The sequence below is a fragment of the Tympanuchus pallidicinctus genome, unplaced genomic scaffold (assembly GCF_026119805.1).
Source record: "Tympanuchus pallidicinctus isolate F22 unplaced genomic scaffold, pur_lepc_1.0 scaffold1, whole genome shotgun sequence".
NCBI lineage: Eukaryota > Metazoa > Chordata > Aves > Galliformes > Phasianidae > Tympanuchus > Tympanuchus pallidicinctus.
In genome coordinates this window covers 32973288-32996831 of record NW_026294618.1, presented here as the reverse complement: position 1 = coordinate 32996831, position 23544 = coordinate 32973288, and the positions used below count along the sequence as shown (strand labels likewise).

Below are 23544 nucleotides of genomic sequence, written 5' to 3'. Positions count from 1 at the left end.
TCTTATAAAGAAACCACTACAGTATAAGATATAATGAGGTATAAAAAAAATAATTTGTCAGTTTCTATATATGAGAGAAATGGCTTTCGATGTAGATCAGTTTTAGTACAATGTCTTGTTTTTGTTGTCTCAGCTAGGATGTAGTCTGAATTGTGAATTTCTTTCTCAGAAAATAAACATTTCAAGCAAGCGATTCTTTACTTTAGTAGGCCATTCAGTAGTGAATAATAGATTAGCACCTTTTTCCCCTGAAAGTTGTCGTCATCACTCTCTGGTGAATAGCACTCTGTTTTTTGTGGACTTAGCTCGTGTCCTGTCTCAAAATGGTTTTGAAGACTGGCTTTATTTGGAGTTGTGTAGATCTCTAAGTAGAAGTACAAACAGCTGTAATGGGTAAGGGGAGCTAATAAGAAGTCTGAGTTAGTCTTGAACATTCCTAGGACATTACCTCTGTTCCCATCTTTGCCACATTTGAATACTGTTTTTGAGGCATGTGTACCAAGAGAAGGTTCCCCTTTTTATTAAGATATGACTTGGCAAAGTAATAATTCTTAAAAATGTGTTTGATCCTGGATAGAAGTTTGAGTTTGAGTTAGGATTCAGAGGCAGAAACATGATCAAGATCACTCAATTTTGTGCATCTAAACTGTTCTGTCTTCTTATGGTGCAGTGCCTAAGGACAAGGAGGACAGGAGAGAGAAGAGTGGTAAATAGAGTAATATTAAACATCCTTTTATCCAAATAGTGTAACTTGATAATGTTAGATTCATTAGTCCTACCCTCCCTCCCTTTGGCTTTTCTGCCACTGAAGACATATTCTTAGTCTATTTCCAACAGTCAAGATCCTTCTGTCAGAGATGCTTTGCCAAGGTCGCAAATGACCAATTTTGGGACAGGTTGGGCCTTTCTGCTGTAATGACTTCTGTCAGTAGAGCTTTATAATGCAGCAGTCATGCCTTTTCTGCTTTCTTTGTGGTCCCTTGTTCCTGAAATTGTCAGTACAATATGGCTTCTTTTCCTTTATGTAAATGAAGCCTAGCATTTTCTGGTTCTGCACAGATGAAAAAGGTGTGTGGTTTTTATTTTTTTTTCTTCTCCTGGAAGAGCAGACAATAGTGCAGTGACCCATCCATAGTTTTCATCACTTCTATTTCCTGGTTGAATATCTCATCATATTCTTGTGGGGCAGTAATCCTATAGCCCTGGGCTGCAGTGATTGACAAAAGCAATAATTAAAATAATAATAATAATAATCTGTTCTTTTATTTCCTGTTGTTTGACTTGATCTGTGTGTGTGATTTCTTGACCTGGCTCTTAAATTCATCTTCTCTATGCATCTTACCTGAGCCTGTCCCGTTAGTTAAGACTTCTGTGTACTGTTCAAGAAAGTACCCTGGTGGAGTGGTCCTGTGTGTTTCTTGAAAGATCCTCTGAAGTGCTTAAAAGTAGACTGCAGTCAGGATAACTCTGAAGGGCACACAGAGTTTTGGGTGCTATTCAGTGCTATTTTTCTGGATGGAGAAGATGGCAGTGGTGGGTGATACTTCCCCACCTGGTGTCCTCTCCTGTCTTGAAGCCTACTGGCAGGTTGAAGAGCCGCTGGTCTTGGAATTGAGAGAAAACTGTAACTGAAGAGAAGAATTAGTCTCTCCTTCTGAAGAGGTGGTAATATAGTGAAGGCACACCTGCATCTGGTGCTTCTCTGGTTGTTTTCAAGATACTTGAGACAACTGACATGTTTTGCACTTCACCTTTTCCTTCAGTATTGGATGTCCATGGCAAGGTGTTGGCAGCAGGATGTCTGCATGGTGAGAAGAAACTGTCCTTGGCCAGATACAGCCACCACAGACACATTGTAGGATGTGGCTGAGCCCAGAAGTTGAGCTGGATGCACCTCTGGGAAAATGTATTTAAGAAGGGGCAGGAAATGCTGGACAGGCAGTGAAAAAGTGAGAATCAGCAAAGCGAACGCCAGCATCAGAGGTGGAGCAGGAGGCTCATGGTGCTGCTGAATCAGATATCCCCTGTAGCCCATGAAAGAGACCCCCTTTCTCATATAGGTCACTCCTGCAGCTCCTCCATTACCAAAACTGTGCTACGTATATCCCCTAGTCCTCAAGGAAAAAAAATGGAAGATATCCCACAGTCAGTTGCAGACATATGGTATTGCTGAAGGCATCCCTTAGTCTTTCTATAGTCTAAAGATGAGTCAATTGTACCGAACAGCATCATTAACTTAACATGTGCTGTTCCTTTTTGGAGCTTATTTTCCAGGCACAGATCAGAATGTTGGTAAGGGTGGAAAAGGACAAGTTCTGGTGTGTGCATAGGGAAAATACCAGACACAAAAGAAGTCACACCAGTGAGTGTCTGATGAAACTTGAATCACCAAACTTCAATACACAGTATGCAGATTAGGAACAATATTCTGCCTGGGTTTAAAATGCTGTGAAAACTGAACAGCAAGGACTATATGCAAACTGGAAAATCAGGGTCAGAGTCTCAGCACAAGGCTTCCAGTGTACAGAAAAAACTGAGCAATATAGCACTAGTCTGAACCCTGAACTCAAAAGATATGGTATAAGGAGCCTTTCTAGGATCTTCGCAGGCACTGATCCTTAGCAAAGGGTTTGCAACAGTATTTTTGTTCTGCTTTGGCCAGTAGTACCAGTAAGATTGCAGTGTGAAGCTGGTAAGTGAACACTGGAGTATCCCACTTCATCAGACTCAACATAGTTGTTTAGCTTCCCTACTGGCCAAAATTTTGCTTGGATGAGGGCTTGATGGCCTGAACAAAACCTGAATAAAACCGATGTTGGCAATTGTTAGAAGGCAGTACTTGGCAGAGGCTAGCTTGTCACTTTCTGGAGTATAGCTATGCCTGCTTTTTCTGAAGTCTTGCAAGCCACATGGTAGACTGTTAAAACTGTTTTTAATACTTCTAATATTACTATTTTGATTGTATTTAATTCAATCACAAAACATTCTAAAAAACAGTATGAAGTTTTGAAAAGATGGGTTCATAGAATCACAGAATTATACGGGTTGGAAGGCATCTCTGAAGATCATGTAATCCAGCCTCCTGCTAAAGCAGGTTCCCTGCTGGATGTTGTAGAGGAAAGTGTCAAGGTGGGTCTTGAGTATCTCTAGAGGAGATTCCACACGCTCTCTGGGCAGCCTGTTCCACTGCTCCATCACTCTCGCAATAAAGAAGGTTTTCCTCATGTTTGTGTGGAACTTCCTTTGTACCAGTTTCTGTCCATTGCCCCTTGTTGTGCTATTGCTTACTGGGTACTGCTGAAATGACTCTGGCCCCACCCACTTGACTCCCATCCTTTAGATACTTATAAGCATTGATAAGATCCTCTCTCAGTCTTTTCTTCTCAAGGATAGTCCCAGGTCTCCTTCTCAGCCTTTTCCCTCAAGAGAGATTCTCCAGGCCCTCAGTCATCTTTGCAGCCCTCCTCTGTTCTCTCTCTAGGAATGCAATCTTTCTTGAGCTGGGAAGCTCAGAACTGGACCCAGCATTCCAAATGTGGCCTCACCAGGGCAGAGTAGAGGGGGAGGATCACCTGCCTGGCCTGCTGGGCATGCTTTTTTTAATGCATCCTGGGATACCATTGGACTTCTTGGCCACAGGGCTATTACTGGCTCATGGCCAACCCGTTGTCCACCGGAAGCACCCAGGTCCTTCTCTGCTGAGCTCCTTTCCAGTGGATCAGTCCCTAACCTGTGCTGGTGCATATGGTTATTCGTCCTCAGCTGTAGAACTCTATACTTGCCCTTGTTGAATCTCATAAAGTTGCTCTCCAGGTCTCACTGAGTGTGTCAGTTGCTCCTCCTGGCTTTGTAACTAGCAGTCAGTTTATGACTAGTAGTCAGTAGGCTGCTTGCACTCATAAAAATTCTCCTCTTCAGGTTGTGAAATTAATTTTTGCTGCAGTACTTTTAGTCCATCAGAGAGGCAATATACTAGCAGCCTAACTAGTTCCACAGATGGTATTGGATGTCAGCCTTCAAGACTTGACCATATTATTGTGAATGTACATGGAATACGGTGTTTTCTGTGCTGCTGGCAAGTGGTAGAATCCACAGGGCATCTAAGGTTTACAGCTTATTAGTAGGCACAGTAGACAGCATACTTTATTACTACTGACTTCCAGACTAACCAAGTCTAAATACCCTCCTGTTCTTCCTCCCTGTCCAGGGTAATGTGATTTCATGCTTTTTTTTTAGATTGTATCTATATCTCATTCTAGTTTAATGAAAGGAATTGTATGCTGAGACATCCCGATGTCATGCTAATGTTGTGTATTTTTGTAACATGTAATTTGGCCATTTGAGCTGAGACATTGTGTCAGTTGATTGCCTTTGCTAGAATCTATTTTCTAGCCATTGATAAAAATCAAAAGTGTATGATATTTCTTGCTTCGGGGTGGGGGGAGTGGGATGGTATGAGTACACAGGCATGGTCATGGTTGAAGGCCACCAAAAGGGATACTGTGCTTTTAATATGAACTGAGAATTGCAAGTTAATGCCAGGATGCATCTGCAGCTTGAGGCTAACTGGTGACAATCAACCCTTTTTTTTGGTTGCAAGCTGATACACAAAATTAGCACAGGTAGATGGCAGTTGGCAGGAGCTCCCAGTGCTGTAGTTGGGCCATAGAGCTCTAAAAAATGATTCAGCTGTGTTTTGCCAAGGTGGTTTTATATCCTTAAAGAAGGAATGAAAAAGAAGGCATGGGATCATTTGTTTGTTTTCCCCTTCCCTAGCTGTTTAGGAGATGAGGTTATAGCTGAAATGTGAAACACTGATAAGGGCAGATTCAAAGAGGCTGGTGTTTACTTGAGCTAAGATCGTTCTACCATCTCTTTAAAAGACCAGAGAAACGTCCTTTCAAGAAAGTATTGTAAACTTTGCACTCTGTTACAGAGGCGGGACAAACTGTGGCATGACTACTGACAGTAGACTTGATTGCTTCAAACTGGATCTCGACTTGGCATGAGCATGGATGACATGGATGACATAACGGCAGTGGATGCTTCCATAGCAGATGGTCAGCTGTTAGCCTGCAGAGACTGGCAGGCTCTCAGTGCCTTTGGCATAATTTCTTTGTATCTCTTAAGTCTGATAGTTTACAGAATGTTCTAAAATGGTACTCTGTAGAAATGAGAGGAAGACATGATTGCTCAAAACATGAATAAAACATAGTGACTTGTCGCCCACGCTCTTATAATTTATTCAAGTCAACAAGTTTGTGTGGAGGTCCTCAACATGGGACAGTGATCTTCCCATGATGCAAGACTTCACTAGCTAGAGCATGCATCTTTACAGGTAATTAACAGAGCCCTTATAGATGCACTTAAGTGGGAGTTCAAATTGCTTTTAAAGGAACTCTTTCTTTCACTTCTCATTTTAGAGAGTGTGGGACTTGTATGAAAGGGGGAAGCCAGCTGGCCTGTTTCCTGGCTCTGAAAGCTGCTGTTTCTCATTATATAGAGGTTGAATATAGACACCAACTTTAAGAAATCATTACATCAGTTCTTTAGCAACCCTGGAGTTTTTAAACCCAACCTTATCATATGGAGACTTGGGTTTGGATCTTACTGCTTAACTCTGGAATCCACAGTGCAGTCATAGTGCCTGTAGCTCTTAATCCAAGTTTTATAGCCTCATCTAAATGTGTTTACAGGGGAACGTACATTCTGCTAAGGGGCAGCAAGCCAGAGGAAGCTTATCTCAGTCAGCATATCTCATGTGCCAGTATTTGAAAACAAGTACAATTTATCATGAGTCAATGGTTCATTTCTAGCTTCTAAAACAGAGCACAATTTTCGTACATGAACCTTGCCTGTGACTTTCTGATGTGTTTCTTCATTCTAAGCCATGGTGAGTCTCTCTGGTTATGCTTAGCTTTATGCAAACATTCTTCTGTTATTTGTGAATGGCAGGAATATTACCAGACAAAAGTTACAGTGTTTACCATAGGTGAGAGCAAAGAACTTCCTGTTGTTTACTTAGAAGCTGGAAAATGCTTAGGCAGTATTATGAAAAGTTACCTTTCAAAAACTCAACTCCACAGTGTGCACGGGAGTTTAATTGACACTTCTTGGTATTTCAGTCTAGAGATCTGCCTCTGCATGAAGGTTTGTTGTCTGGATTTAAACCAGCATGACAGATTCCAACTTTCCCACTCCTCAGTACTTGATATGAGACTTCCACTGCCAGTGGCAAGTGCATCTTCCAGATATGGTGGTGGCTTTGAACTGTTAGATAACAACTTACTGCTGTCAGTTTATTTTAAATGCTAGTAGTCCTAACTGCATCCTCCTCCTCTCAGGTGGATATTCCATTGAGATTAGCAATTTTATTTTCTTTTTTTCTTTTTTTTAGCATTGAGAGATGTGCAGTATGTGAAAAGCTTCAACTTGCAGAAGCAGAAGATTCTTGTTGAACTGCTGTGATGCAAGGGAATGATCTTCAGGGAACTGGATGTTTAGTTTCATCTTGTTGTATTTGTTTTTTTAGCACAGAGAGGGTGCTCCTTCTAACCCTAAAGGATATCTATCAGCTTTGTAAAACCTCTTTTAAGGCACAGCATTCACATGTGAGGCAGCCTCCTGCTTTTAGAAAGTCTTGCTGTCTTTTTATTTGTTGCATTACAGATGTGAGACAAAATGGATTGAAATGATTCCATCGGTGTTAAAAATTACTTGCTGATGCAGCTATGCTTCAGTGTGCCTCGAGGAGAGTGCTGTTGCATTGACTACATGGGCAGGTTTGCATCACACTTGGTATCCATTTCCTTTAAGTATGCCCACGTTTCCAACAAGACTGCATAGTTGTGAGCATTTCATTTGCAGTTCAGAATTTCATCCCATTTTCAGCTGCTGGTGGCATGTCTGTTCAGTGGAGTATGAGGACTCTGGTCTTGTTTTATTTTCAGGTGTTATACTGAAGGTTATATATCATCATGTGACACACACTGATGAAGTAGCTGGACTCCAATGAGAATCCCACTGAAGCAGCTGAGAACACATGGCCTGGGTATTGAATACTAGGCCTGTCAGCCACTTGGGCTGCCTACTCAGCTGACCCTTTTCTAGCATTCATCAATAGCTAATATACATAGCACTGAAGTTGCTTGTATGTTGTCTGATCTTCACCCTAGGTTTTTAATCTTTCAGTACATAGAAGCTAAGTAATGCAGCTAAAACATCAGGCTCCTTCCAATGTTTTTCAAGGCTAATTCAGATTTGTAGTGGATTACAAACTGCTCTTTTGGTCTAGTGTAACTTACACTTCTACAGTCTTTTTCAAAGCAAATGCTTTTTCTGAGGAAGACAGATCATCTGAGGGTAGAGAGCACTAAAGGGAATTTGTTCTTCTCAGCGTAAAAAATGACAGCAGTGTAGCAACTCAAACATCTTGTGCACCATGCCTCTATTGATTACCACTTTCTGCCAGGTATGATTGGATTTTTACATCACCACATGTAAAGGCTAATTATAAAATGCTGGAGGGCAGAAATTACAGCAGATGACCCCATACTGATGTGGCAAACAGACTGGAAAAGGAAGGATTGTGTATTTGTGGTGTTCTTGCTGAAAGCTGCTGCTAGTGGTTATTGATAGTCCAGTAAACAGCCGAGTGATAGGAGTTACAAATTGATATAACCAACGCTTAATGTTAGGCGTTGTTCACTCTCGTGGAAGGATAATCACAGGCCACAGCTGGAGTCCTGGTATTCAGTTACAGCAGTAAACTTACAACAGAAAATTTGCTTGCTTTTATCCTTCTCAGAAATCATCTTGCAACTGTACATTCCCTCTAAATTTGTTTCTCTGTATCGTGCAAGATCTAGGACTCTGTATAGTGCAGTACAGTGACCAATGGGTTGATGGCTTTAATGCTTGCATGGATTGAGAGAACAATTTTATACTTTACAGGAAATCAAATAAATGCTTTGAAGGCTTGGGAGAAGATTGGCTGATGCCTGTGGCTTTGTTTTCCTTCTCTAACTGAATGTGCATTTTGGTTAAGATTTGAACTGGTGAAGGAGGTGACTTGTAGAATGAGGTATGAGTGTTGCCATATGTGACAAAAATTATTTTTATTGCAAAAAGTTATTGGTCAAGTGGTTAACAGAAGACATTCTCCTTCTAATGGCAGTATTTTTTTTTTCCAGTATGCCATATTAAGATAGGCTGTGGAATGGCATTTCTCCAAGGCAACTACTTTTGTGAACTAACCTTATCACTTGATGTCCACCAAATGCAAGTGGCATTTTGTATATTTTAAACTATTAAAAGCTGCCTGAGAAATGTAGTACAAGGCGATGTGTTGCTCAGCTGCTATTTGTGTAAGTCTTTAAAATGCTGAAGTGATGTGTTCAGCTCCAGAATAACTTGATGTTTCCTACTGAAACAATGAAAACTCTTCAGTATTTGTCTTTGGAAAAGTGTGTGTATTTATTGAACTAGCTGTAGATGTAGATGTAGAGTCATGCTATTGGCATTCAGGAAAGAGGAAGGGAGCATGGGGGCAGAGATTTCTCCTCTTTCCCTTTGCTTTCTGAACCTGTCTCCTTACCTGAGACAAATTCTTTGGCATATAAATTAAAGTGAATTCTGTACAAATGGGGTTCAAGAGTGAGCTTCCTACTTCTTTGAAGAAGGAAGAAGATTTTATTCTGAGTCATTGTGGCTTTTCCTACCATGAAGGCACTTGACCAATCTGCTGTTGCCATGGTCTGGCCTGAATGGCATCTTTCTGTTTTATTACTTTATAGGAGAGAATTCAAATGTAAACAGTAAAGGTAAAACATTCTCCCATTATCAGTGGAGCAATACACTTTAATTTTAAGTAGAAAATATACGTAGTTGATGGAACTTGCAGTTGCTTGTGACAAGAATTCTTTTAAGACAGTATATCACACATCTTCTGCATTTTTAGTAGTTAGAAAAACTAAGCAACTTAGGGCTGCACCTTTTCAAATCTAGTAGAACACTGCCTGGCAGTGGTTTATATGTTCTCCTTTCCAAGGGAGCTGCATCTGACCCTCTGAAAAGGACAAAAATTGAATGCAACTTATTTAATATTGTTAATGGAATAGGGTTTTTGATTTTTTTTTTTTTTTTCATATAATTTAAAGCCTTGTTGTGGTGGGGAAGGAAGGGTACAGATTGTATGAAAGTGCACTGGATAAGATGCAGCAGTCATAGGATCACAGAACTTGGGTTGGAAGGATCCTTAAAGTTCCAACCCCCTGCTGTAGGCAGGATTGCTAGCCAGTAGATCAGACTGCCCAAGGCATTATCCAAACTGAGCTTGGATGCCTCCAGGAATGGGACATCCGCAGCTTCTCTGGGCAGCTGTGCCAGTGCCTCATCTCCTGAAAAACTAAAAATTTTATTCCTAAAATCTAACTGAAATCTACTCTCTTTTAGTTTAAAGCCATTCCCCCTTGTACTGTAACTATCAGGCTGTGCAACAAGATAGTCTCCCTCCTGCTTGTAAACTCCCTTCAAGTACTGGAAGGCCACAATGGAGAAGAGAAGCCTTCTCTTCTCCAGCCTCCTCAACCTTTCTTCATCGGAGAGGTGCTCCAGACCTTTGATCATCACTGTGACCTTCTCTGGACCCTCTTCAACAGTTCCACATCCTACCTGTACTGGGAGCCCCAGGTCTGGGCACAGTACAGTACACACACTCAGGAGGGCAGAGCAGAAGGGGATAATTCCCTCACTTGCCCTGTTGGCCACCCTGTTTCTGATCATACTCTAGACTTGCTTCTCTTATCTGAATAAACTGCACATATCCCAAGACTGGGTCAAAAAGTGGTCTAGTCAAAGAGTTTAAAGGCTAGTGTTTAGATTTAAGTTTTGATGTAGAACAATTGCTATCCTTTCTTATGATTTTTTTCTTTTGTATATTAAATTTGCATCTGAAGACTTAACTGGAAAAGTATATTCAACTCCAAATGAAATGTATAATTTAAAAAAGGATCTCTACACTGACTGAGTGTTAAAATATCAGCTAGCAAGATGTGAAGAAAAGAATTATAAGTCATGTACTGTGATTTGGCAATGGTAATTCAGTCCTTTGCAGTAAGCAAATTAATTCAAGTGAAGGATATAGGTCTTCACTCTTCAGTGATTTTGCGAGAGTATCACTGAAAGCACTTCTGTGATTGCTGTAGAATTCCCATTCTTTTTACTATGTAACTTCCATCTGAACCTAGTTTCTGGATTGGGAATCAGCTGTCAGTGCATTTGATATGTATGCCTGCAGTAATAGAAAATTCATCATGAAGGTATCTTTAATCCTCATTCATCCTACTTCTCTGTATAGCAGACAGAATCAACATTGCAGGACTATTTAATATTGCTTCTAGTGTGCTGTTCTACATCCAATAGTTTTTATTATCTCTTTCATATTAACAAATCCACCTGTGACTTCTGTCCAGTAAATATCTCCATCAGAGTGTCTTATAAAAAATGTAGCTTCTAGATTTTTTTAATTGTGTTTTCTTTTTCCTCATACCTGTTCTTCCCAAGGTTGCTGAAAGCAAATTAGTTCAGTTGATTCTTGTCTTGAAATTCCAATTAGCCACTAAACAAACTCTTGAGTTCTATAAATTCAGCTTTGCTTGTCAGCAGCACCAGACGCTGACAATTCTTAATTAAGAGGAGGCTTTACAGTGTTGGGGAAAGAATTCCTTAATTCTGTTTATGATAGCTGAATGAAAACCAGCCCTGGAAAAATTAACTAGATAACTCACCCATTTTTCAATTTGTTTTTTTTTTTTTTTTCTCCTGACTCAGATAGTACACAGCGTCTTCATGTGTTGTTTAATTCTTTTTTGCTCACTGAAAGAAGTACGCTTAAATATAATCATACCTCTCTCCTCAGCACACTGTAATTACTCATGTCCTAAAACATTTAGAGCTGCAGACTGTAATGCTGTACCCTCCAGCACTAGGGAGAGGATCAGAATTGACTGAGTGGCTTAGAAGCAGTGCTGCAGCAGCACATATGGATCGTGCACTGCAGCTTGCCCTGACGGCACTACTGTGGGTGGAACCCCCCATGGTTTCATTACCTAACACCCACAGATGGAATACACAGAGTATATCTCCACTCCCCATAGTGAGCAACACACTGAAACTTAAGACTGAAAGCTTGCAAATGTGATGCATGTCTCCCTTGTGAGAAAGGCAAATGCTTGTCTGAAAAAAAACTTCTGAATGCAGTGAACAGACAGCAAGGAGATTGTGACTTGCTTTTAGGCCTTTACTGACTGAAGTCTTCTGTAATGCATTAATCAGCATTACAGTATAGAAGATTATTAGCCTGTTGTTACAGTGAGATCAACGAAAATTGTGAGCCTGGACTGCTTTCATTCAATAGTGTGTCTTTACTGCCGTAATAGACTGCAGAGCTGCTTCCTTCAAGGGTAGGATTACTGAGGCTGTACAAGTTAACTGCGTGTTTCAGAAGGTGCTCCAAATAAACAAAATATGCACAGAAAAATGAACAAACACTTTAAAGCTGAACTTTGCTTATCTATGGCTGCAAACAAGTCACTCCACAGTCAGGAAACGGACAAATTGCAATTTCTGTTTTTTTTGAAAAAGACAATTGCTAACACAAGTACTACTGTGCTGAAGTACTGAAGTGTTTGCAACAGATGCACGTAGTTGAGGTGTACAAGGATCAGTCACACAATTGCACTCTGCTTCTAAGGAAGAACATCTGTTGTCACTGAACAAATTGAATAGCGAGGTGAGGATTTCTAGTTGGGGGCAGGGAGGGGAGAAATACGTGGGAGATCATTAACAATGGTTACTGCCATCCCAGGGAAAGGAAAGTAGGAACATTTTCATTAGTAACAGACACTGATTAGTCTAGGAGTTAAGCTTTTTAATTTTTAACTTATTTTACCTAGGTCTTCAAAGGTTAAGTCTCAGCCCCATCTCTCAGCCCCCCTCAGTGTTTTGCACTGCTTTTGTAATGTCAAGTCTTCTCTTGCCAGGACTGTGGCTGGCACTGCACAGGCTTAAGTCATGCAGTTGTGGTATGCAGTTTCCCATTGTGTTCCCAAAACTAGGTAACAGTTTGTAAACAGTCATTGCCAGATACCCACCAAGTATCTGTAGTAACATAGTAAATCAAAGATCCTAATAGTAGATGTGGGATAGAGATGCCAGTGGAAAGCTGCTGCTCTACTGCTTGTGATTAAGTATTTATCTTAATTTCTGGTACAGCCATGTGCAAGTATGCACCTTTCTAATGTACAAGATCCAAAGCCATGTCTTCTTGTTCCCTTTCTCTGAATACACTGGTATCTTATTTCTTCTATGTAATGTCTACTTGCATGCAGAGGAGGTGCTTTTATAGAAGCTCGTATCCATCTTTGCTTTCTTTTCTGATGCTGAAAAGGTCTTCATGCATGTCTGAGTGTACTCTTTTGCTCTAGAGGTACATAAAGACTCCAGAAGTTGTGCTGTAGCGTGCTGATGAAACTCTAACCTCTGAGATGGCTAGAGTATCTGTTTCTGGTGATATGGCTAGATTCAGTGTGCTTGACATACTATCTGTTAGCAAAGAATTTGGTAATACTTATTAATCTGACCCAGAAAAATGAACTGCCACAATTACCTTGTAAACCCACAAGCAGCAGTCACGTAGTGTTCTGTACCCCACAGTCATTTGGGATAAAGATGGGGAAGGGCTGAGGCATAGCTCAGGACACAGTTGTTGGAAAGGAGAGCCAGAATGGCATCACTGTCAGCTTGTACCACTCTAGCCTCAAAGATATTCTGTTTTTTAAATTTTTTTATTTTTTTTTATTTGCAGCTTAAGCACTGGATCTGCAGTTTGTCACTGCCATGGCCTGCAGCCTGGTGATCTGAGAGCTCGGCCATGCTGCGAACTTATTTGTCTTATTTGTAGCACCTAAAACTTTCCTTTTATCTCTTCTACAGACTTGATCCAAGCAACTAATGAAACAAATGTGAATATTCCCCAGATGGCTGATACACTGTTTGAGCGAGCAACAAATAGTAGCTGGGTGGTTGTATTCAAAGCCTTAGTTACTACGCATCATCTCATGGTTCATGGCAACGAGGTAAGCGGAAAGCTTACAGTATTAGTTTTGGAAAGATATCTCTCAGAACCACCAAGGACCTGAGAAAAAAGGGCAAGAATAGTTATTTATGACAAGCAAGCTTCCAAACTTACCTTTAGCATTATAGTTTAACTTGGAGAGGCCTGCTAATTATCTGCATTCTCATTTATATAACTGCAGAGTTAGAGCAAGGAACAGTATGCCTCAGTATTGTGACAGAATTTATGTGCTCTCTGAACATAGAGCTATGCAGAATTAAAGACTACTTGGTGCTTCTATCTATGATGAACAAAACCTAAGGAGAAGCTCTGATGCTGGTTTTGCATTCTTGATGTCCCATCTCATGTGTGTAGTAAAAGGTTCTGCTATTAATGGCCTTTTATGGCTTGGAAGACATTAGAGAATCAAAGTTGTTGTGTAGCACCATCAAAGTCTTGTGTGTAGCACCATCCAAATAGCCCTTTCAGTGTGACTGTTAAACTCTTCCTAGACCTGTAAATTCAATTCAGTAGCTTTCTGGATTGTACTGTCTTTGCTGTTGCTTTTTATTGACCTGGTTAGATTGATGTGTCTGTGCAAAACTAAAAGCATTAGTATGATTGTAAAACAGCTCCTTCCTGGCAATGTATAAAGTATCTTCTTGCAACGAACTTATTTGGTGCTGCAGCGTAAACTTCTTCCTCCTGTTGTATATTTTTGTTCCAACTTTGGGCCAACACTGATTTGTTTTCCGCAATTGTTTCAGTCTATTGGCCCTGGTTCTCAGTGTGAGACCTACTTGTTCTTAGGCCCTCAGCTTGGCTGAAACTGAGGGCTGGTGGTTCAAGAAGTTGAGACATGCTGTTTTGCAAGCAAATAAATCTTAGCTATTCTTACTGCTCCTTCCTCTTTGCTGATATTTTGTATAAAATCCATTTTTACTTATCCTATGCATTAAGATATTCAGTAGAGATTCAGGCTAAATATAATTAATCTTAATTGGTGGAAAAGTTTTTGAGAAAAATACAGTAGGCTACCACAAAAATCTGGGTTTTCATGTGTGTTTACTGGTACTAGGCTAGTAATCTTCTTGCTAGGAGGTAGAAAGTCTGCAGATATAGCCTGTGATAAGAAATAACTTTGTGTTGCAGAGATTCATTCAGTACCTGGCATCTAGAAACACATTGTTCAATCTGAGCAATTTTCTGGACAAAAGTGGATCTCATGGTAAGCCTATTCTTGTCTGTTACCTTAATAAGATCTTATATAAGATACTATTGTTAATTTACTTCTCCATTCATAAGAAGCAAATAATGTTAAAAGGCTTCAGTTGTACATTTTTAGAAGTACTTAATACAGGAGCTCAAGTGAAATAAGAGCTGCAAGATCGTTTCAAAACAGTGTTTCTCAGTTCCTGCAAAATCCTCATTCAAAAAGTAAAACTATAAAATTCCATAAAAAGTGCTGGATGCTATCCTCTTAACTCCTCTGTGAGTCAAAGATAAAATGAGCAACTTATTATATAATGGTTTTTTGTATTTTACTCAGTCCCAAATGGTAATTAGTTTAGGGACACAGTGCTTTTTAATATTTGTCCGTAAGTCTTTTGTTTGCAAATAAACAAACCAAAAAGCGACACCAGAGGAATTATTTAGATCTGTTTTGAATAGTGAACTTAAAAGGCTCAAGGAAGAAATTAAGTACTTGCTTCCTCTGAAGTTTGTCTAGTGTGCTTTTCTAGTTTGGTTTTGAATTAATAGTGAATCTTCTTGTTTTTTTCACTTAAAGAGGGGAAAGCTTGTTTGATGGTGGTTGTTTTAGAGAACAGGAAAACACAGTTCTTCAGCTGTTATGGATATTAGTAGAACGTATGCAGAATGCATGGTTTCTAAAGTAATAGGCAAAATAAAGCAATACCAAGTTTGTCCATCTCTTATTGGAGGCATGTGACACCAAAAAGACTTGATCATCTTTTAGAAATGATAAAAAAAAGGGCAAGAACAAAGGCCCAGAATAGTAAACCTCTGTTTGTCAAGCTGAAACAGGGTTTTCACATTCAGTGGTAGTGGTATTTAGCAAATGTGAATTCTGTCCAATGCATGCTTTTGTGTACATTGCTGCTCTTTAAACTTCAATTGGAGTTTCACAGTTATCACTGTGTCATGGACAATATGGCATCAGGAATTGTAGTAATAAACCTGAGTTTGCAGAGATGCTTAGTATTGGAAAGGAAAAATGCATGTGATTACGAAGTTGTGGAATGTGGATTTTAAGGAAGGTAGCAAAAAAGAGGCCAATACTGAAGAGGACAATCAGTTACTTTCTGTACACATTTCAGTAATTTAAAGAAGAAACTTCATGAGAAAAAGAAGAAGGTTAAACTGTAATGCTGTTTAGAAATTTTCTAGATTGGAATGTCATTGAAATTTGAGGCTTTTTGCAAATGTACCTTGAAGATCTCAGGTGTAAAAACTTCATTAATGGGAATTTTCATTTGAGATAAATCTTTATCTTGGAAAATGTGTAACAGTTAAGCATAAACTTTCTGTTAAACTGGCTTTTTTCATGTTTACAGAGAGATAACTAATTTCACCTCTAAGTAGTGTCACCCCATAACTGTGGTGGAGCCACTGGCGGGTTTCCACAGGAACCACCCATTTGTGAATTGGGTGCATCAGTTTGTAGTAGAGAGTAGCAGTAGATTGCTTTGGTGCTACACTGCTGGTTTCTTTCTTCAGAAGCAAGAAGATGTCATACAATGCAAAATTAAACGTGATTTTTTTTTTTTTTTTTGCACAGGTTATGACATGTCCGCCTTTATAAGGCGATATAGCAGATACTTGAATGAAAAAGCATTTTCCTACAGACAAATGGCATTTGACTTTGCAAGAGTGAAGAAAGGGTAAGCAAAATTTAGATATGTAAACTGATTGGATTGCCTGACCCATAAAAATCTGCTTTTGGCATTATGCTTAATTTTATTTTCTTAATGACTTCATTCTTCACTTTTTTGTTTAGCCCCAGTGAGACACCAAAATGGCTGAATTTCTTAGGCATTTGTAATTGATTAAAATTACACAAGGCGAAGAGGAAAGACTGTGGGTACTAAGGCAAATATTGAAGACTGCCCTAAGATGCCCTGCGGAACTGGGAGCTTTTAGTGCTAGGTATTAAATCAGGCTCTTATTAAATTGTGCTGCAGGGAAACTGCATTTAGAATTTTTAGAAGGAAATGCTCTGAATCTATATTTAGGATGTTTCATTACTCTCCAGATAATTTCCGTAAGAAAGATGACGTATTACAAAGGAAAATTCAACTGAGTAGGCTACATAGCAAACAGTCATAAACCAATCAGAACAAGGCTGTAAACTGCTGAGTTGTTTTTCCTGCGAAAGTTGTGGTTTTAAAAAAAAGAAGTGTGATATGGCACGGAAAATAATTTAACCATACTCAGAGTAGTGAGTTGGTATCTGTCAGAATATTCTTTTGGTCTCTAACTGAGTGATCCATAGCTTCAGATTATCTTTTGAAGCATTAGCTACACTGCAAGTGTCTTAACACCCACTGCATATGCAGTTTTGTTGACTGCATACTAAAGATATTTATTTTAATGATGAGTTACATACAGGATTGCTCCAGCAGTTTTAGTATAGTCTGCAGCTTTGGGCTGCTAACGCAGACATCATTGCTTGGTTTTCCTCTCCTGCTGTTTTAAACTAGGAGACAGTCTAAGGCCTACTGTAACTGTTTTTGCTGTGTGGCTTCATGCCATTCCAGTAATGCGGACCAGAGTAATCTCTTGAACCCATCTGGAATATGAATCATTAAGAACTTTGTGACATGAAGGATAATAGCTAGTGGGATTGGTATTACAGGTAGGCTTTGATCCAGCAGACCACTTTGATCCTGCAGTCCTAAGTTTCCTTTGACATGTGGTACTTTAAAATGCTTCAAGTTACACAAATGTAAGTTTGGGTTGCTAGACATCCTTCAATTTCTGCACTGTTATGTGTTTCTGGAGAGCCTTTCTGTTCATTTTGTTTCTGGTTCTCAAGGTGCCTCAGAGAGTAACGTAAAATGAGTAGGAATGCTGACATGCATTTGCAAAGAGGAGACACCATACCTATCAGTGATCAGAATGGGTCAATACCTAACAGTTGTCGAGTGCATTTGGGTATTTAGCAATAAAAATCAGCGTATGTGAAGACTACTCTAAGCCTCTGAGCTGCAAATAAGAGGTGCTACACATCCATGACTGCTAAGTTATCCAACTGGAATAAAAGGCCAGCACCACTATGACAGTTCAAGATCAAGTAATATTGTTATGAAGGAGCAGTAGAATTAGTAGAGGAAAGTGTGCTAACGTAAGAAGCTCTTAGCAACAATTGCCCAATTTAAGTTATTGACATGCATATATTGTGGTATTTGATGGGAAAAAAAGCAGCCTGTAGAAGTGTTTTTTGTCTTCAGTGACCATAGATATATCATTAAAAAGTACTCTTAGCAATAAATGTTCATTAGTTATTCATAACAAAGTTAATGCACAAGCACTATCAATTCTCTGAGCGCTTCCACAGCAGTTATTTCTTGTCAAGTTATTCAAACTCTTAAGCAGCTTTAAGCTTAAGTTTAGGCAGCAGATAGGTTTGAGGAGAGGAAGAGGAAATACCATGGCTTCTAATCTGTATTCTCTCTTGCAGAGCTGATGGTGTAATGAGGACAATGGCTCCTGAAAAGTTGCTGAAGAGTATGCCCATACTACAGGCACAAATTGATGCACTACTTGAATTTGATGTATGTATTGAAGCTGACCCAGCTTTAACACTAGCCAGTGATTTAAAATGCTGCACTATAATTAACACATTTCACATTGTAGGTAATGCTTTACTTAATGTTCCCAGTATGTGAGCAAAAAAATCCAATTTCAGTGTCCCACTGAGGCAGACTGAGGTGAAAAGTGGTACTTTCCTATATGCCTAAATGCAGGTGTTTGGTTTTTTTTTTTTTTAGAGGAACAGAATGGGAAATGAGGGCTGTTTAGGAATTTTGATTGAGAGTGTGAACTTTTATCTCTTGCATCAGTGAGGGGAAGAAATGGAACAAAAAAGGAGACTGAAAAATCTTTTTTCTTTCTTCTGGTAATCAGCTTCTATTAGAGGGGAAAGAAGAAAACATTAAGTTACCACATGTGCATTGTTTCACTCCTTAAAACCTTCATCTAGTTTTCAGTTGTAAGTGAATTGATTAACTTTAATCTAGTCTATTCATTGAAATGTCTTCAGTATATTTATAACATTGTTAATGTTGATGGGGTTATTTATCTGCTTTGAGGATAAAACCAGGAGTCAATTATAGGAGGTACACTATAGTATTGCAGAGAGATTGCTGAAGGAATCAATCTTGAAGTTGTTCTGTTCTTGGTGAGTGAAAGGACACGTTCCCAGGTGGAAGACAAGGCCCCCTCCAGCTTTCAGATGAAAGCCTTAGAACTACACAGTTTCGCTAAGGTTGTTTCTCAAGCAGCTTAGGAATTATGATGGTGGTCTACGAAGAGGTTTTTTTTCCTTTATACAAGCAGTTACTTTCTGCCCAAGTTAATATGAGAACTGAAAGAGTCTTGACTACATTAATCTAGCTGTGTTACCTAGGAGGCTACTGAAGCTTTGTTAAGCACTGTTATGAACTGATGCCTTTGGTCCAGTTTCATTAAAGCTTTTTTTAATGTCTCTGCCTTCTACCTGTTTGCGAAGGAGTCGGGGTAAGAGTTGATAGGAGTACTCTTCTGTTATAATGGTTTGTGTTGAAGTGAAAAAAGCAACCTGTGGTCTATTAACTGAAACAGAAACAACCTCTGTTTAGTTTTTTTCTATGTAAATTTGTATTCAGTGCTTGATCCCATCTGTAACAGCATCAGATATATGGTACTAGCTAAAACTGCTGCTTGCATTCAATAAATATATTGTAACTATTATTTTATTTGTAGGTTCATCCAAATGAACTGACAAATGGTGTCATAAATGCTGCATTCATGCTTCTGTTTAAAGATCTTATCAAACTTTTTGCGTGCTACAATGATGGTGTTATTAACTTACTAGGTAAGTAAGCCAGTGTTGATATTTTACATACTATGAGCAAATAAAACCTGAAGCAGATTTGAAACTCTTTTTTTATGTTTTACTTAACTTTAATTTAAATGATAATTATTCTTCTCCATTCTACTTTGAAGTGAGAAGTGAGAGATGACTTTAAGCCATAACCTATGATCTTAGTTCATCTGAGGCTAGGTTTTGATATGCTGTTAGAATTGTACAGTTTATTTAAAAAGCATTTCAGTATATAAAGAAATATATAGTGCTGTGAGAGACTGCATAATATGTCCAATAAGGCTAGCAAAACAGCTTTTGCTATTTGTTGTTTTTTTTTTTTAATCCAGATTATTCTTTCGGTTAAATATGCTATGCCTTACCTGAAGCAATATCCTCCTGTATAACATTCTTGATCTGTCTGAAAGGCCAAAGCTGGACCTTCCCTAGAATCTTACTTACAGTCAACCTACAAGTCCTGTGCAAGGCTGCAAACATGTTTAGAAATGCTCAGAAAGCTGGATGTAAGCAACAGCGTAACACACCTTAACCTTTGTTAAGGTTTTGCTGGTGGCTTTGTTATGAATGCTAAAACTGGGATTTGCCTTAAACTGCAGGAAATGCAACTGACGTTGTAGAAAATAAGGTTCCACTACTGAAACCTCTGAGCACTTCATCTGGTCTACAAAAATAGAAACTGAGATCACTCAGCCAGCGTAACTGACTAAAATCTGTGGCTGCAACTAGAAAAGGAAGAATCTGAGAAGTTGTAAAAATTACACTGGCAAAAAGAAATTCCTGGATTGTAAAGCTCAAACACTGGTCTTGTATCCATGTTGTAAAACTTTCTGATGATAATTCATAAAAGTCCCAGGTATTTTGACTGAAACTATAGACATGGAAGCTGATGAGACAGATAAAAGTGTGTTGAGCGTAACAGTTGAGTTGAGATTTCACTGTCTACTGCTACTAAAAGTGTAAGTTCAGTTGAAATATGTGGCAGTTGTGCTTATTAATGGACACAGACCAACTTTAAGGAATTACTTCAGCAGGAAGGTGTTCTTTGCAGTGTCCTTTGGAGTTCTTTGGAGTTAACACAACTTAGGAAAGGAAATCAAAGGAAATCTAAGTATCCTTAAATACTTTGATTTTTAAGGTTGGTAACTACTTTGCCTAGTTATTATTAATCTTTAAGTACTGGGTTTACATCACACAGTGCTATAGCTCCTTAGGGCGGAGTTTTCCAGTCTGTGTAATTCTTAGGCATCTCAGCAGATTCTGAGTTCTCTAAGACTAGGAACACTGCTAGCTTAGTGTCCAGGTAGAAAAATGTTAATGGAGTGCAGTATTCTTGAAACGAGACTTTCCTGAAAACTAGAATTGCTGATGAATGCAGGCCTACTGTAAGATATCTTAACTGAAATTTGCCAAATTATTTCTCTAGAGAAATTTTTTGAAATGAAAAAGGGACAATGTAAAGATGCTCTTGAAATCTACAAACGATTTCTTACTCGAATGACCAGAGTATCAGAGTTTCTTAAAGTTGCAGAGGTAAGTGACTTCTAATCTTCTGGAGTCTGGCACTTAAGTATTTTGTGAACTATTTTAGCCCTGATATAAAATATTAATTGTGCTTGTTAAGCATCTAACTCACTATATATAACTGTGAGGCAGCATAGAAATTCTTGGATCTGCTTATTCAGCTCTTCTTGAACTAGTAAGCCCTGCTTAGGCTTTCTGCAAGTCTCTGCTGTGCAGCAGCCTCAATTTCCTGCTAATATGTGTTCAATCATAGTGGTATTTCTTGGAGGTGCATAATGTGTGATTCTAGGGCAGAGTTGAACATCAGAGAAAAATGTGGTGATCATGAATAAAAGCATGATGATTTCAGAAGTCTTACTGTTAAGTCTTTGCAGCTAGCTACAAGTTAACTGCAATGTGAAAATTTCCTGATTTTGAGACTTCTTATTCTCTTCTGTGGATAATACAAATATTACGTGGTTAATGTGTTCTTTTGTTGGGCCCTCATTGGTGGTAGTTGGCTCCTTGGCACAAGATGCACATTTTCCATGTTTCATGCTTCATTATAAAGGGCAGAAGTAATGAGCTGAATAAAATGTTTCTTTACTACTTTATTTAACTGTTTATGAAGGAGCCTGCTAGACTCTTGAACTCATGTAATGCCTGATGTGAACACTGGACTTGAGAGAGTAGTAGCATGAAGACTTCAGACCTCTGAGCAATACTTCAGGCACTATAGGTCAGCTTTACAGGACAGGGGTTGTATTTGCTACACTTCAAGATTACTAGATGCACTGAAGCCTGCGCTTCTGCAAAACCTAAACCAACAGGCACTTTGAAGAGCATAGGTAAGCAACAGGGCAGCTAACAAAAGCTTGCAGATTGCATCTTGATTTGAAAAGCTAGGAAGAAAGGTTGGAAAAACAACATGATTGGAGCTTAAACATTTTTATAAGTATTGTCTTCTAGGACTTGCTCAGTGGGTGAATTTTAGAGAAAATTGTTTGGGGATAGTCAGGCATCTGGATAAGGTGTGTTTGGTAGTTCACTGATGCTGTCCTCTGAGGCAACAGTAGATGACCAGAAAGTCCTGTCTGATTTGCAGTAGGGAGCATGAATTTTACCAAGGAGGAAGAGTTAATAATGTGAGTTGATAAAGGTGATGGAATTAGTGCTGGAAAGATAGGGACATCTGCATGTGAAAACACTGTAGTCTTTTTCTGAAGACAAAGTGCATTACAGCTTGAAGTGTGTACCACTGTTCTATCAAGATTAATGTCTGCTGCGATGGAATAATGTGCTTACGTTTTACCTCCTTTTTTAAAAATCCACAGCAAGTTGGCATTGACAAAGGTGATATCCCTGATCTTACACAGGTAAGACTCTCTTGTAATCTTTTTGGTTTGTGTAATTAACATTTAATAATTAGTAAGTGCACCAGGAATTTAAATACTTACAGGAAATCAATATTTTCAAGCACTCCAAATTTGCAAATGAGAAAAGAACTGTCAAAAGCTGTTTATGAAGACTAATATAAGTAGATTAATGTCTTTCCTGATCTCTTCTAACCTGGAGCTGAAGGGTGAGCCATGTTGCTCTTTCCTTGCTGAAGGACAGATTCTCATAATTGTAGAAAATGTTTGTCTGTGACAACAAATTACATGAATGTTGTGATCATGATTGCTTCATAGTCTCTCATAGTGTCACTGTAGTGGTCCAGAGATGAAATTTGGAGCTGCAATAACATTCCTGTATCAGTCTAGGTACAGCAAACAGAAGTCATGATTTCATTGTGGAACTGTCAGTATACAACAAAACTTGCACACCAAATTTGCCAGTGCTGTAGTTGCTTGAATTCTGTTGCGCTGGCACATTTTCAATGGGCTTTGTGTTTAATGTGAATAGGATATTTATGTGGAGAAGAGGATACATACAAAGGAGTTTGGAATTTTGGTAGTTTCAGTGCCAATAAAATAGGAACAGAAGCAAAAATGCATAACAGTTGTAAATGTTAAGCATTCATAACCCATAAATGTTAAGTTTTGTAAAGCCTCTAGAAAACCTGGTTTAAATTGACATCCGAATAGTGGTTCTCTTTGGTAAACAAAACAAAACAAAACACTTACTAAATCTGAAACTCAGATGCCATGTGAAGGTGAAGAATTTTATTCTTTATAGCCCTGTAGCATCCCATAATTTCTACCCACTCTTCTTCAAGTGCGGAAACAGAGTTGTAGTAGTGTTTGGAATGCGAAACTCAGTTCTGAAGTAGCTAAAGGAGGCTGTTCAGTCAAATTTGTAACTAATGGGCACTTTTTTTAAAACAAGGTCATATGTTAGTCATATATTAGTCATATACCAAGTCCTTGAACAGAAGAAGTCATCTTAAGTTGGATTAACAAAATATGCTTTATCTGCTTCTGCTTTTGTTGCATTTGTCTAGACGAAAGGCTGCCTGCTAGAATGCTCAAGCCTTGCTCCACAGTCCATAGTCAGTTGCTACAGTTGCTTAGTTACTATTAGTTGCTGCTACCTCTGTTTCTGAGGCCTGTCAGTGGAGGTTTTTAGTTACTTTTGTATCTGTTACTGAGGTATATATCACCTCAAGTATCAATATTTTGACGAAGAGTAGCCGTTTTTTGGGCCAACTGGAAAAACGGATGACTGACTAGTGTTGCCAGAACGTGCTCCTCAGGCAGGCACAGGAAGCTGACTGCTGATCTAACACATTTATTATGCAGGGAACTGCATAATAAATTATTCTGGGATTGATAACTGCCACACATAGCTATTTGATAGCAAACCTAAATCTCAAACCATCCAT

At 38.9% G+C, this 23544-nt stretch overlaps 1 protein-coding gene across 5 annotated transcripts in view; it reads left to right on the top strand.

Moving 5' to 3' along the window:
* Positions 1–23544, top strand: part of SNAP91 (synaptosome associated protein 91) — a 70805-nt gene that overhangs the window by 6311 nt on the left and 40950 nt on the right. For all 5 annotated transcript variants that reach the window (XM_052682643.1, XM_052682676.1, XM_052682671.1 and 2 more), the window contains exons 3-9: positions 12994–13136; positions 14267–14342; positions 15915–16017; positions 17817–17910; positions 19100–19211; positions 20644–20750; positions 22055–22096. In XM_052682643.1, the coding sequence (XP_052538603.1) occupies positions 12994–13136; positions 14267–14342; positions 15915–16017; positions 17817–17910; positions 19100–19211; positions 20644–20750; positions 22055–22096 (677 nt within the window). The remainder of the gene's footprint in view (positions 1–12993; positions 13137–14266; positions 14343–15914; positions 16018–17816; positions 17911–19099; positions 19212–20643; positions 20751–22054; positions 22097–23544) is intronic.